At 42.1% G+C, this 16,606-nt stretch overlaps 1 protein-coding gene across 25 annotated transcripts in view; it reads right to left on the reverse strand.

Moving 5' to 3' along the window:
• The window catches only part of Pum1 (pumilio RNA binding family member 1), a 127,599-nt gene that overhangs the window by 37,816 nt on the left and 73,177 nt on the right, over nucleotides 1-16,606 (reverse strand). For 14 of the 25 annotated variants that reach the window (XM_052715361.1, XM_052715382.1, XM_052715371.1 and 11 more), the window contains 3 exons: nucleotides 6,975-7,068; nucleotides 4,391-4,507; nucleotides 314-462 (listed from right to left, as the gene is read on the reverse strand). In XM_052715361.1, the coding sequence (XP_052571321.1) occupies nucleotides 314-462; nucleotides 4,391-4,507; nucleotides 6,975-7,068 (360 nt within the window). The remainder of the gene's footprint in view (nucleotides 1-313; nucleotides 463-4,390; nucleotides 4,508-6,974; nucleotides 7,069-16,606) is intronic. The other 11 variants (XM_052715385.1, XM_052715384.1, XM_052715373.1 and 8 more) reach the window with 2 other exon arrangements.

Consider the following 16,606-nt stretch of genomic DNA (forward strand, 5'->3'; position numbering starts at 1 on the left):
TCTGGCCCACATAACCCCCAACAGCAATAATATGAATAGCTAAATGAGCACTGGCACAAATATGCGGGTGTGCACACATAGGCACTCAGCATCTTATGATGAAGAGTGCCGTCATTTGTGAGCTGTGCACACACCACAAACATACACAGGCACCTAGTTTTACGAACAGGATCAACATCATCTATGAGTGGTTTGCACGAATGCACACATAAGCACACACAGGCTCTCATCAGTCTATGATGAACAGGGACATTGCCTGTGAGTAGCACATATCATCAGCTGCCCTCACAGGAGTGGCTGGTGTTGCCTTTACCTGCTGCTGTCCTTGCTGGGCCTGCGGAGCACTCTGCTGAGTAGAATTTGTTGCTGCTGCAGCTGCCGCAGCTTGCTGCTGGAAAAGACTGGCAGGGTAGACACCCCATGGAGTGACTCCATAATATTGGTGGGGGACCACAGCTGGGCCTAAAAATAATCAGAAAAAGGAAAGAGAAGTTTAAAAAGAATGATTTTAGGATTATTCAGATCTTGAAAGATGAGATCAAAAAAACACTAACTTAAAGAACACAAAGATTCGTGCTAGCTAATAATTATGACAAGGGGGGGAGGGACAGACGGACTGACAGGTTGTATCCGAGCCTCCTCACAACCGTCTTCTGAAGGCAGGACTGCACTACAGTCAGACAATGCAAGCGTGAGGCGGTGAAACTACTGGAAGGAGAGAGGCTGGGGACTGAAGGGATGGGGCCGAACCAAGGGAGAGACCGCCCGAGACAAGGTCTGGTTTCCAGACAAGGTCTGGCTTTGTTAGTACATCTGGCTTCAACCTAGAGATGCTCCTGCCTCAGCCTCCCAAGTGCCGGGATTACATGTGTGGACCAGCATACCCATCCAGAAGTTACGTTTACGCCATGAGAAAGAAAAGATTCAGGACGGACACTAGACAAAGTGTGCTGCTGAAAGAGAAATAAATGGAGACGGCATGATTTTAAACAGAAAGGAAAAGAACAAATTTCAGCTCTGATCTATCTTCATTCACAGGGTTACCAGGCCCCTGTGTCACTAACTCCAGAAGAAATCTATTTTCCTTCTGATAACAGGACCTCCACCACATAATTTCAAACCCCCTTGATTTTCTTTTTCTTTTTCCATGTTTAAAGTGAAAAGTCATTCACACAACAAACATTCAGACATTGGTACATCAAGTTTTCAATTTCAATGACTGCAATTTAAACCAAAGCATAGCATCACTTAACCTTGACTGACCACAGGGCCATTGACCACAACACTGAAACTAAGCACTCTGCTCCAAGCCGAGTGAGCAGTCCATTTTCTCTGGTGATGACAACTCCAGTGTCTGCACACAGAGCAAAGCAGCAGATCTGAACGTAAAAAGGATGGCTCAGAGAGTAACTTAGGTGGGACCAAAGTCTAGGTCAAAATCCTATGCAGAAGTTGGTAATGGAAAACACAAAGGATGTGCATTCCCCGGCAGACAGTGGTAGGGTTCTAAGCTAAATTGTGTAAGCGTATTTTACATAAATAAAAGAACCTACAAGCCAAATGGCGGTGGTGGTACATGCCTTTAATCCCAGCACTGGGGAGGCAGAGCCAGGCGGATCTCTGTGAGTTCGAGGCCAGCCTGGTCTACAGAATGAGATCCAGGACAGGCACCAAAACTACATAGAGAAACCCTGTCTCGAAACCCCCCCTGCCCTGCCAAAAAAAGAACTTACAGAAAAACAGAGAGAGTATTCAAAGACAGCTCTCAAAGCTGGTGAAACATGCCTGCAATTTTCTTTCTGGGTCCCAGCACAGGGATAAGCATGTGCAGCCTGACTCACTAACAGTGAGCAAGCACAGCACTTGTGTTCCAAAGAGATGTTTCAAACAGTACAGCTGTACAGACAGAGGAGATGCTTCTCATTAAACAAAATGAAACTGGCACACTCTCTCCAGTTTTTAAAGCACCAGTCAGTCAGACTGCACCACTGCCTAATGATAGGCTGCAACATTTCTAGCTGGGGTCGTTCAGTGCCTATGGGCTTAGCATGACCAAGAATGCCCACTGTGAAACTCTACAGCCAGCTGCACAATGACAGTGTTGTTGAGGAAAGCTATGTTACAATACAAACCAACATGCTGGGCGGCGGTGGCCACGCCTTTAATCCCTCCACTCGGGAGGCAGAGGCAGGCGGATCTCTGTGAGTTCGAGGCCAGCCTGGGCTACAGAGTGAGTTCTAGGAAAGGCTCCAAAGCTACACAGAGAGCCCTGTCTAAAAAAAAAACAAAAACAAAAACAAAAAAAACCCCACACAATACGAACCAACTTCTTACAATAAGCAAACGGATTAAAATAGTTTATTGACTTGTTGGAACCTAAACAGTTTTAAAGCCTTATCTCCAAGCTAAAGAAAATGATGATCTCCAAACTCACCTGACCAGGGTCCAAATACTATTAAGGTAAAGAAAGGCACAGCACGGGGAGGAGAGAAAGGCACTTAAGGGAACTATCCCAGGGCATGCAGTTTCCTTGCTCACACAGCAGGTATAGCTGGTTAAGAGTGTGGCCCTACGGCCTTAAAAACTTAACACTCAAATCCTTCATCTGGCACTCCCATTACTCTACCTTCGTCATGTGGCCAAAATTAAACACTCCCAAGTGCTTGGTTGAAACTGGCTTATCAGAACGCCTGCTTAAAATTCCATGTTGGTCGGGCGGTGGTGGCGCACGCCTTTAATCCTAGCACTCGGGAGGCAGAGGCAGGCGGGTCTCTGTGAGTTCGAGGCCAGTCTGGGCTACCAAGTGAGTCCCAGGAAAGGCGCAAAGCTACACAGAGAAATCCTGCCTCGAAAAACCAAAAAAATAAAAAAAATAAAAAAAATAAAACAACAACAACAAAAAAAAATCCATGTTAACAAAATAGTTCCTTTCATTTAAAACCATTTAAACCATTTGCAGTCCAGCTCATGTGCAAACTGTTAACCACCAATCTATCATTTCATTAACTACACATTCATCGTTCGGAAACTCGCCCCCTGTTCAAGTCATACACATTAAGCAATAAAGGAAAGATAGCTCAAGGTAGCACAGCCACTCAATATCACAGAATCAAACCTGGCTAAAATCTTGACCACACAGATTTCAACTGTGTGACCTAACAACACAGTTCTCTGAACTCCAAGTTTCTGAGCTGCGAAGTCACTACTGAACAACCCAAACAAAACAAAAGCACTAAGGACAGTGCACAGCAAAAGACATGTAAGGCAAATGTTAATGGTAGCCAGCCAAGATCATAATACCTGACAGAGCTTTCCACTCTCCCCAAAGGCAGAGCAAGGAACAGTATTAAACAAGATGCCATCATAACCAGGGAAGCAATTCTGGAGATCCATCTAAGAAAAGCCAAGCTTGCTGTGACATCATCACTGAAAACTACACACCAGAGGTAAATGAACCGCAGACCACACAGTTGATGACCTCTCACACAGATACCCAGTTGAAATGAGCATAACTTACTTAAAGGGATGTGTATACACCCCAAAGGTTTCAGAGGTTGCTGTCTTTGTCCTCATGTTGAACTTTAATATTTATGTCCCCTCTGAGACAGCAACTGTGCCACACAGTCAAATGGGGGAAAAAAAATCAAAGCTCAAGGAAGGACAAGATGCATCCACAAACAGTAAAAACAACAGAGAAACAATAGGGAATCAAGACTAAAAGCAAGTCATCCCAGGTACAGACAGAGGCCCAAGTTGGAACAGTAAGGAAACTGGCTGTGGTGTATGGTGTGAGCCAGTGTGACCATGCAGGAGGAAGAGCAGTGCATGGGTCCAGCTGCCACACAGGTCATGAGAGAGGACAACACGTAAGGAGCAAACCTCAGCCGACCTTCAGAATTCTAACACTGTCTCCTTTGCAATACTAACTCCAAGGAACAGCCATCATCTCCTTAGGCTCTGATGATGAGCTATATGCTCAATAACAGCAGCATGCCACACTGCAGAGTAGGAAGAAGAAGGGGTAAGATCTGTGTTTAAAGCAATCTGGAGGAGTGGAAGCAGGGAAGCCACAAAGCGAAGAGCAGGTAAAGAAACAGAATGGATTCGCTAAGGTACCAGCAGAAAACAGCTGAGCAGATACCCTGCAGCATGAGCAAACAATTCGATGGCCCCAAGCTACTGTGGTCTGGGGTCGAGGATCATGGGGGGTGGGGGGGTAGGGGGGTGGAGTAACAGCTAAGCAGAGAAGTCTGACCCGCAAAAGACTGGCGCTGAAATCAGGAGACGTATTTGTTGGAGACATGTATTTGGCAGAGTAGAAAGAAGGCATGCCCATTTCAAAGGACTTTTCTAGCAGGTGAGCAAATCCCTCATGCAGTAGATGTCTCACCGAGTGTCGCTGCTGCAGCCAATCCAGCTGTGTAGGGGTCCGTCCCTGGGGGAGCAGCACTGATGATGTATGGGTTGGGGACAAACGCAGCGGGAGCTAAACCTGCTGGAAACACACCTGTCAGTAAAAACAAACGACCAAACTGCAGCCCTACTACACATCTATAATTTGGCTAGCATTCCAGGTTATAGATGAAGGGAAGGGAAGAGAAAAAATAGGCTAAGGCAGGGAGAAGTTTCACAATGATAATATATCCTCAATATAAAAAGTCATAGTGACATTTGTGTCTGTGTACCTGTGTGTGTACACAGGAAGGACAACAGAAGACAATGGGTGCCCTCCTCTACAGCACTGGTTCTCAGCCTTCCGATACTTTGACCCTTTAATACAGTTCCTCATGTTGTAGTGACCACCAACAATAAAATTATTTCATTGTCACTTCATAACTATAATGTTGCTACTGTTATCATAATGTAAATACGTGACATGCAGGGTACCTGATAGTCAACCTCTGTGAAAGGTCATTTAATCCCCACCCAGGTGTCATGGCCCACAGGTTGAGAACCATTTCTCTATGGCTTCCTACAGTATTTCTTAAGATACATTTTATTGGTGTACATGAAGCTTGTTATTTTGGCTACATGGACAGGCCAGCAAGCTCTCTTAGGATCCTCCTGTTTCCATTCCCCAAAGCTGGAATCTACTTAGCCTTTGTGTGAGCACTAGAGATTTGAACTCAGGTGTTCTTGCTTTCCCAGAAAACACTGTTAGCCAGTAAGCATCATCCCAGCCCTGGCTGGCTTTCTGAAATGGGGGTATCACTATGTAGCCTAAATTGGCCTTGAACTTATACTCCTCTGGCCTCAATCTTTCAAGTGGTGGACTACCATACCTGGTTTAGACCATTTTGTGCACACACACCCCCATCTTTATTAAAGAAATGTTGGTAACAAATCACTTACATACCATTTTTGTTTTGGTTCCATGCTAAGATCAAGCCAAAAGCCTCCTGAATGTCTGGTGACCCCTCTACCTCCATGATAAAAAATGCCTGTTACAGTTTTAAAGTGTAAACTAGAGTCTTAGGCATTAATTTTACTGTTTTATTTGTGGTACTGGGAACTGAATCTAGGGCCTTGTGCAGACACTGAATTCACTGTGTATACACTAAGTTCCATATCAAAGTCTCAAACTCATATTAATTTTTCTTTTTTTTTAAGGTTTATTTATTATGTATACAGTATTCTGCCAGCATGTATGCCTACATGTCAGAAGAGGGCACCAGATCTCACTACAGACAGTTGTGAGCCACCAAGTGGTTGCTGGGAATTGAACTCAGAACCTCTGGAAGGAGATAGTGCTCTTAACCTCTGAGCCATCTCTCCAGTCCTTGACATTAATTTCTCAATTTCACTATTAAAATTGTTTCAAAACACTTACTGAGTGAGGACTTATTCCCATTAAAAACATTACCCCCCCCCAAAAGATATTGGTGTTAATACAGACTACAATTTACATGTGTATAATGGCGGCCCACTCTTGTGTCAACTAGGCTGTGATTAGGCATTCTTCTTCCTTGCATACCACATCCAGGGCTGCCTTGTCTTTTCTGCTCATGCCTGTGTACTTTTTAAGCAAGAATAAAAGAAATCTCCACTCCAACTTATTTGCAGTCATGGCATTTTGTTTTAAAGAGTCCTTAAGTCTGAGAGGGTTGCCAGGCACAGCAGTCACATCTGTAATATCAGCACTTGGGAAGCTGAGGCAGGAGAATTGAAATGAATCTGAAGCCAGCTGGAACTACACAGTGACTGTGTCTCAAAAAGCTAAAAATAGAGGTCCAAATAGTAGACAGGTCACAGTGAAGACTGAAATACCTGCCAAAATAATCCCAACAGAGGGACAAGACAAGGCTTGGAAGGTAGCTGTAAAAGCAATGAAAAGCACTACTGCTGCTCAGTGAGCTGAGAAGCTGACACACTATCTGTGCACAACCTCAATAACCCAATCATGGCTGCTGAAATCTAGTCATTTACTTATTTGGGAGGATAGGATGTTATCGTATAGCCTTGGCTGGCTTGGAGCTCACGGCAGAGTAGGCTGGCCTCCAACTCACAGAGATTCTCCTGCCTCTGTCTCCCCAGTGCTGGGATAAATGTGTACACCACCATACCCATCACTGTTGCTTAAATCTTACGAAAAGGGATCAGTGGTCATTTCTCTAGTAAGTTATTTAAATCCTGATACATTTAAGGTACAAAAAAAAATGGATACCAAAGAATATTATGAGTTTGGGTCTAGCACAACAAAAATAAAAGAAATATGGAGCTAGAGACAAGTGAACACAAGAAAAAGGCCATTTACTCTGTACAATGGATTTTCCTGAATTCTATCCATTGTTGCCTTTTCTATTTTCTGACACAAAGTCTCACTAGATAATCCAGGCTGGCCTTGACTGAACTCACACTATCCTCCAAACTCTGCCTCCCAGGTGCTAGGATGGACTTTGTTTGATTAAGTTACTGGATTCTCCCAGCATCTACCTCTCCTAGATAACAAGAGAGCTACGGGCTTAAGGACTTACCAATGTGAGGTTGGTGGGCTGCTGCAAGCGCATACTGCTGTTGCTGGGCAGCTGTCAACTGCTGGACAGCAAGTGCATTGGGTCTTTGGAATAGCTGAAACAAGAGAAAAATGTTATAGTTAGAACTCTCCTATGAAATGACGTTTTCAATCTCTTAATTTCATTAGCCTCTGTTACACATGATGCTTTTGACGAAACAGGATGCCTGCCTTACACCTGCTCCACTTGCTGGAGAAATACTGCTTCACTCTGTCTTTCCTCTCTCACCATCTCAATTTAGTCTCCCCCTCTTCATAGACTAGATGTCTCATGCTCCCTAAACTACAGACATACACATATACAAAATCCCTAATGGCTACCAGCAAATGTACAGTACTGAATGAGACTAAAGTACATCTTAAAGTTGGGCTAGAATACTGCAAAGTGACTTCCACATCACCCCAAGGGTTAGTCTACCTTCAAGACTTTTCAGTCCCAATGAGCACTGAATTCTCACCTATTCATGCTTTGGAGAAGATGAGAAGAGTTTACTTTATTCTCTGGGGAAGTGATTCTGCATACCTTCCTAAACTAGCAGCCTAATGAATGAATTAGAGAAATGCCTGGCTTTGGGAGTTTCAAAGTCTCCTACATCTTATTCTTCATACTATTTTCATTCTGTGAAAAGAACAGAAGTACAAATTTTCACTGTGAACCAGCAAGATAGCTCAGCAGCTTCCTGACACCAATCCCAACAACCTGAGTTTAATCCCCAGGACCCACAGGCTGTCTTCTGACCTTTCATGCTGTAACATCTGCACTTGCACACAAAATTTTAAAAGAATAAAATTTGAACTGTAAACTCATACCTAGCATACTTCTTAGTTCACAAAAAAGAGTGAAAGTGTAAAAACTTTCCCACTAAAATTATCCCATGAATGTACATATTAATATAGAGTATTAACAGCCAATCATTCATCCATTAATTTAACAAATATTTACTATGCAAGCAGCAGGGATATAGCTAAGAGCAAATAAAAACCCTCTCCTTGCTTTCCTAGACATAACATTTTATTATGAATAATGATGAAGAAAGGGGAAACTGGCAGCGTGACTGTGAAGGGCCTTAACAGGCTTCCTTCCAGAGACTTCTTGAGTGGCTGATTGCTGAACAGCCCTATTCCCAGAATATAGCTTTCAACCACCTGTTCTTTCTACAGGACCCATCCACAGCCCAGATCACATCACTGGGTGATATGTAACAGATAGTACAGACCTTTAACAATAGGTGTATTTATCAAGAGACATCGGAAGGTGTCATCTCCCCAAAATTACCAAATAGTTGCAGCTAAATTACCACTGCAACTATTCTAACTGTTAATGTATACAACAGAGATAGTTAATTCTGTCTCAAACATAAACAGGCTGACTTTAAACAAAAAGTTGAGGGGCTGGAGAGATGGTTCAGCAAAAGCATTTGTTGCTTTTGCTCAGGTTCAATTTTCAGAACCCACATGAGTACCAAATAAACATGTGGTACACACACACACACACACACACACACACACATACATGCAGACAAACATTCATACACATAAAATATATCTAAAAATATTTTTAAATAAAAAGTTGCGTATTTTGAATAAGGTGGCCAGTTTAACCTGTATCTTATTCTCTATACCTCAATCTTCCTAAAAACCAGAAAAAATTTCATCTTGCCAATCTGTATACAAATAAGAAATATAATCCAGTACAGATTTTTAAAATACTTTGAGTTTCCTTTTCAAAACCTTCACCAAGCTGCTGCTAAAAATGAAAAGGCATTGCCTTGTCTACATCTAATAAACACCATGCACCCAAATAGAGGGATTCGTAGATTTCTCAAGCATTCAAAACACTTGTCCATCCCACGATGGGAGCTAGTCAGTATGAGTTGGAAGCTGCATTTGAACTCATCTCAAGAACAGTGTCTGTCGTAGCTGGAGACAGTCTACACAAGAGGGGTATCCAAGAGGAAAAAATAAAAAGAGGCTTGGGAATACAGCTTTAGTGGCAGAACATTCACTTAGCATGCATGAAGCCTTGGGTTCAAACTCAAGTACTATTAATAATAATATTAAAAACAGAAGTAAAAACCAAGGTAAAGCCTAGTCAAAACCTAAAACCTCTGAAAACAGTCACATTCTCAACAAGTGCTTCTATTTGCTTCTTTTCCACCCCTCACGGCCCTACTGTGAACAAGCCCATCTCACTCAAAAGTCTCACTGTTGCTGGACTTCAGTATCATGTGCAGCTGGGAGATAAAGGTGATATACAGAGAATGTAACTGCTGAGGATATCCTGACATGATCCAATCCCACTCCATCAGACTTGCCTCACTATGTACTTCATGAAGTGTTAGATAACTCATTATTTGCGCACTGTAAATACACATAGAAATACATGTGTCAAGCCATAAATCAATCATCCCATGAAACCTAAATCTGCAGCCCCCGCCACCATGTGGTCACATTTAAGGTAAGGATCATTACTTACAACAGAAAGAACATATAAGCCTTGCAAGGGCCCCCATATAGCCTGTGGTAGGGATTGCTTAATAATTAGTGAATATAAGAAAAATGGGAGACTTTCTTCTTGAGAGTATTTTGTAGTAAACAATTTAACAAAAGCTAATTACGAATCCACAGCCATCAGATTTGATTACAGACTAGATTACAGCAATTTTGGCACATTCTCTTTATGTAAATGGTGCAATATTAACTAGAAATAGAGTACTCAAAACAAAATTGGAAAATTGGCAAGCGACTCTTCAAACTCTGAAAAACTCACACTAATGCCATCTTGTGGGCAAGCTCCTGAGTTCTGCTACCACTGTCATGATTTTCACAAAGGAGCCAATGACCTGCAAGGATGTGCTTTTGGAAGCAAAGTCGTGCTGAGCATCTATGCTGATTACAACTCATTCAAAGAGGACACAGGAGAAATCTAGCAACTATTTCAAAGTCATGTAGGGATGGACTTACACACTAAACACTGAAGGAACAATCTGAGCATCGGATGCCAAACAGCTTTGACTTCCTTCTTTGTCCCTCACTACATGAGTTTACAGAAGACAGTGCTCCTGTTCCAAAAGAAATGGGCATTTCAAAACACACACTGCAGCACTACCATGCAGTGCCCATTTTATAAAAGATAGTTACTGGGGTTGGGGATTTAGCTCAGTGGTAGAGCACTTGCCTAGCAAGTGCAAGGCCCTGGGTTCGGTCCTCAGCTCTGGAAAAAAAAAAAAAAAAAGAAAGAAAGAAAGAAAGAAAAATAAAAAAAGATAGTTAATACCAGCATGTGAGAGTGAGAGAGTGAGAGAGAGATATCTTAGTATCATAACTGTTATAGACCTACATAGCATAAAAATGCTACTGTTGTTAGCATTTACATGTTGTTACATGTTAGTAAACACAAATAATCCCAGTACTCTACAGTAGGATCCAGAAGTCAAGGTCAACCTAATCTTCATGTCCAGAGCCGTTTAAAGAAAAAAGAAAAAGAGGAAAAAACCCACAACTAGACAAACCCACCACCTTGAACACTCTAGCATGGTGGGGTTCTCTGATCTCAAGAGCAGTGTAGTGTCTGAACATAAATCAGGAACTGCAGAAGACAGGCACACTCCACTCCCAAATGAACTGTTCCCTTGAGTGTAGGTTGTTCTTTGTTTTTCTGGTGCTGGAGACCAAATTCAGGGTCTTGCACAGCAAGCACAGAACCAATGAGCTAAAGCCTTACCACCACTACCACCACCAGCAACAGCAGAAGCATGTTTAATAAGAGTCTTAATTTTTCACCATCTTAGGGTCATACAATGGCCAAAGCTCACGAACAGACCTTAAGACCAGACAACATTAACTCCTATGCTTGGTTCTACTATAAACTTAGGGCCAGCTGCTTAACATCACTGTGCCTCAACTTTCTCCTCTACCAAACAGAGAGACAAAGAAAAGAAATATCTAGTTCCTAGAGTTGTTGCCAGTCCTTTATGTGAGCTAAAAGCACTGCCCCAAGCCTGAGTACCTGTGACCAATCACCAGATCCTACATAGCAGAAGTCAAAAAACTCCTACAAGCAGTCCTCCCTATGGGGACCCAGGGACCCAGAGACACACACAAAATATTTTCTTTCTCTCTCTCTCTCTCTCTCTCTCTCTCTCTCTCTCTCTCTCTCTCTCTCTCTCTCTCTCTCTCTCTCACACACACACACACACACACACACACACACACACAATATTTTTGAAAGTTACAGGGAAAGATGCTAAGCTATTATAGAAAAAGTTTTCTTATACTCCTTTCAAAGAAAACTGGATAAAGCTGAACGAAGAAAAAGACAAATCTACATATCAAAAGCCTTTGTATTCCTAGGAACTAGGGTCCAAAAGGTCTCACCTTTTCCTTTTTGTTTCCAGTTTTACTGTTGTGTGTCTGAGACAAGGGTCACCAGTGCATATACACACATGCATACCACACACCCATACACATTAAATAAATGAATGTTATATTAAAAAATTCAGTATTCCTTAGCAGATAAGAAACTAACTTCAATCAAGCATGGTGTTGCACTTTCAATCCCAGCAGAGGCCAGCCGGGTAACATAATGAGTCCAGGGCAGCCAGGGCTAGAGAAACCATCTCCCCACCCCCACCCCCAAAAAAGTGGGTGGGGGTGGAGTGGGAGGATAAGAGAGAGAGAGAACCTAATTCCAAGGTAAATAGTTTGAGATCTCAAATGAAAACTAAAACTCAATCCTCTACCAAACCAATGTTTCTGCATGACTGAACAAATTAAAACTAACCTGAGGTAAGCTTCAACCATCCTATCACTAGTCAATATCAAGTCTTCTTAACAACGCATAGGACACTAATGGAATTGTTACCTATAAATTTAAAACATGGTTTGCATTAAAGCTACTCAAATAAGCCAGTGTGATAGCCAGCATTCAGGAGGCAGACAGAGAGACGTAGATCTCTTTGAGATTGAGGCCAGCTTGAGCTACATAGCAAGTACCAGGACAACAAAAGCTACAAAGAGAGATTTTTGTCTCAATAGCAAAACACACTCATGGCCTCTTAATGAAGCACTAATAAAGCAATGAGAGAGAGTGTGTGTGAGTGTTGGACGTGCATTTGGTTGATGAAAAGAGAGCATTGCCCCCTCCCCGCCAAGCTGGAGTTTGTGAGACACATGTAGTACACTCCTATAATCCCAGCACTCAGAAGATAGAAATAAGAGATCAGCTCAAGGCCTTCAGCTACACAATTAATTAGGTCAGTCCCAGTAACACGAGACCCTGTCTCACGATATATTAGGCTATTTTTGAATTGACTGTGTTCTAAATAAAACATATGAACCATCTGACTAACCTGTGCTGACATAGTATTATTAGGCAGGCAGATCTCAGTGAGTTCAAGGCCAGCTTGGTCTACAAGCAAGTTCCAGGACAGTCAGGGCTACACAGAGAGACTTGCCTCAAAAAAAACCAAAAAGAGCTGGGCAGTGGTGGCACACGCCTTTAATCCCAGCACTCGGGAGGCAGAGCCAGGCGGATCTCTGTGAGTTCGAGGCCAGCCTGGGCTACCAAGTGAGTTCCAGGAGAGGCGCAAAGCTACACAGAGAAACCCTGTCTCGAAAAACAAAAAAAAAAAACCAAAAAGAAGGCAAGAGAGAAAAGCAAGAAAGCGAGAACAACACTTCAGAAAGACATCAATAAGAATTATCATGCAGAGAAAATACCCTTAAACTGGGAACCCTTTTACATAAATGGCAGTCCTGTAGGCTTATTTTAATGAATGTCTCTCTGGACCTGAAATCTCTTCATTACGTTCTTCAAATGGGATTGTGGGGTGGGAGAGGGGAAGCATTAATATTAGCCTTACACCTAAAAATTATTACAAGCAGATGGAAACAATATACATTTTCCACTTATGTTGTGGTCACCACAAGCATTCCAAAATCCTTTTCATGTTCATTATGAGCTAATACTTCATATGTATAAAGAAGCAAATCTAAACTTTGCTTTTAAGTATCTTGACATATTTTTTATGTAATGTTTCCTCCATACCCTTTCTGAACACTATATATTTAAAATACACACACACACACACACACACACACACACACACACACACACACACACACACACGAGAGCATATTTCAAACACTATGGATTAGAAAGGCAGCTCCATTTGTTGGGCCTGCACAAAAAGCTTGGTTCGGTCCCTCACACCTAAAACAAAACATCCCAGGAAGCAAGCTACAGGGATCACCTAACTGCTCAAAGGAGTTCTGGAACTCTTGCTCTTGTAAATAACCCTGAGAGGTCAGGTTCACAATGAGCACCAGTGATCAGAGAGGAAATTGAACCATCCAAAGCCCAAAGAATAAAATGGACTGATTCAAAAACCACCTTTCCCCTATTCACTAGGTACTCTGTATCATGTATTGAAGTAAAACTTCCATAAACGTAAACATCACAACGGAAAGGAATAGAACAAGAGATTATTAATAACGTCAATATCCATATGAGTTCCTCTTAAACACAAATAAAACTGTCATACCATTTGAAGCAAATAAACCAAAATAAAGGAGGATGACTACCCTTTGTTCCTCATTTATAGAACCCAAAATCAAAGAGCAAAACATGCAGAAAACTATATAGTGACCACACAAAAATGCACCGATGACCAGCTTAACCCTCAGGTGTCTGAGGGATTGTCTGAGACACACCTGGTTCAAGCCAGACCTCCATGACCTGGATCCAATTCTCACTGCAATCTCGGGCTGACACTAGGCCCACACTCCAGCTATCCTGCGATTGTACATCCATCATTCCCATCTCTGCTCTGTCACCAGTACAATATACAACCCAACCACTCCTTTAAGATGGCCTTGGTCATCACTGATTGCTCCTGACTGATAGCACTTATCTCAAATGATTGAATACAATTCTGTTTCAAGCAGAATCCAAGGTTCCTGAAGGACTCATGAGTCAACAATTAACTAACAGACTAATTAACATAACCTAAACCTGCTTCTACACAAACACTTCCAAACCAAAATAATTAAGGCATTCCTCCTAAAATTCCAAGTGCAGGCACACAGTTGCAATCTCAGTGCTTGAAAGATAGAAAGAAGCAGGGGGGTCATGAGTTCTAGGTGAATTAAGATAACATAGCAAGACTCCGGCTTTAAAAAAAAATGCTCCTAAGAAATGTCATTGTTAGTAAAATGCACAGTATCTATTCACAGTCATCCCAAACTACCAGTCGAGCTGAACACATTTCGGATCATTTTCATTTTAGGCTTTGGTTATACTATTTACTCCAGGAGTATTTTCAATTCTCATCTTCTTCCTGCAGAAATAAGGCTTTACAAGAAATAAGGAGGAGCTCACAGTAATTCCTCTAGAAGTTTTTCTTTCCTTTAGAGACCAGAGAACTCTTCCTCCCAGTAAGGTCCTATGGTGTGGACATGAATGGTTTCGGTTTCATCTCTTTCTGTTTTCTTAAGAGTTTTGTGTGTGTGTGTGTGTGTGTGTGTGTGTGTGTGTGATGCTTGTGGTGACTACAACATAAGTGGAAAATGTACATATGGGCACACCTGTTACTGAGGTCAGAGGAGGGCATTAAATGGTATACACTTTTAATCCCAGCATTAGCAGACACATAGAATTTGAGGCCTGCCTGGTCTACACAGAAAATTTATGGACAGCCAGAGTTATACAGTAGATCTCAGTGGTGGTGATGGGAGTGGGGGGTTTACGAGCAAACAGTTGTAAGCCACCTGTGGTGGTTTGAACAGGTATTGTGCCCATAGACTCATGCGTCTGAATGCTTGGCCCATAGGGGTTGGCACTATTGGGAGGTGTAGTCTTGTTTGAGTAGGTATGGCCTTGTTGGAGGAAGTGTGTTACTGTGGGGTGGGCTTTGAGGTCTTATATGCTTTCTGAAGCCTGTGGATCCAGATGTAGAACTCTCAGCCCCTTCTCCAGCACCATGTCTGCCTGCATGCTGCTATGCTTCCTGCCATGAGGACAACAGACTAAACCTCTGACACTGTAAACCATCCTCAGTTAAATGTTTTCCTTTATAAGAGTTGTCACAGTCATGGTGTCTCTTCACAGCAATAGAAACCCTAACTAAAACACCACATGGATACTGGAACCCTAACTCGGGTCCTCTGCAAGAGCAACAATGTGCTTTACCACAACTGAGCCATCTCTCCAGCACCATCCCATCTCTTATCATGGAGAGCTACCTTGCACTATTTAAATGATGAAATGCATCCTAATGACTAAACAGAACCAGGAAGAGAACCAAGTAGGAAATCTTGCTCTATTCAAAGATGTAGTTGGCTACTGATGTACAACTAAAGGTTATTATACATAGCCCACAAATCTACAATCTCCCTGAATCAGTTCATAAAGCTGGGTGCCAAAAGAATGTTTTTCCAGATATGAAGGGCTATGGTTTTTGATCAGATGGCAACACAGTGACCTAAATGGTTCATGTGATCGAAGAAATAACTTTTCTGTCCATTACACAGTAATACTGTATTACTAAGTCTTATCTAACAAACCTTCCAACAATATCCAAACACTTTCCTGGGTATCATACAATTTCAAATTTTAATTTGGGAAAGTATATATTAACTAAAGAGAAGCAGTTAGATATAACAGGAATAGGGAATGGCTCCCTAAAGACTCATTTGCTGAAGGAAAGCTCGCACACAGCTTTCAAACTGCTAAAGACCACAACATGTTACCACAACACAGGCAAAGCATAGGGCACTTGTGCTCTTAGCTCTTAAGTGAGACACCTCATACAATGGAGTTCAAAGGAGATGGAGAGTACGTATAAACAAAGTAGAGTGACCCAGCTGGCCCTGAAGAAAGAGTAAATAAATATGATGTGTGATGGGTTGAGTGAGATGTCCGCCACAGTTTCAGACATTTGAACACTTGAAACCTAGCTGATGGTGCTGTTTGGGAGGTGTTAATTTGCTGGAGGAAACACATCACTAAGAAGTGAGTTTTTAAAGTTTAGAAACCCAAGCCACTTCTGATTCACTCTCTTGTTTTGTAGTAAAAGCCCTCGGCCCTCACCTTCCTGCAGCCATTCCTGCCACCTGCTGCCATGTCTCCTTGCAATAATGACAGACTCTCATTCCTGGAGAAGAAGTTCAAAACCCCCTTTCTTCTCTAAGCTGCCTTGGTCATAAGTGTTTTATCATAGTAGCAGAAAAGTAACTAGTATAAAACGCAAAACTACATAAAAATAAATAAAAGCATAAAATGTAAGAATGGTTAGAGTGGTGAGGTGACACCCACCAACTGTCAAATGACGCTTCCTCCTTAACAATTCTAGCTCCTCCACAGGCACCTCTGGGAAACCTTAGGATAATGACTACCATATGTTATTTGAGTGCCCAGAACCCAGGACAAGAGATCTTAAAAACAATCTACTAAGAAAAAAAACAGTTAATTTGAGGGTGACAATACAGCTCAGGAGTTGAGCATGTCCCCATGAATGGGGGAGAAGCAATAATTAGGGTACACAGGATGTGCTGGCTAGTTTTCGTCAACTTTGAAACAAGCTATAGTCATCT

This window comes from Peromyscus californicus, unplaced genomic scaffold (genome assembly GCF_007827085.1).
Source record: "Peromyscus californicus insignis strain IS unplaced genomic scaffold, ASM782708v3 Scaffold_5__1_contigs__length_169319896, whole genome shotgun sequence".
In the NCBI taxonomy this organism is placed as follows: domain Eukaryota; kingdom Metazoa; phylum Chordata; class Mammalia; order Rodentia; family Cricetidae; genus Peromyscus; species Peromyscus californicus.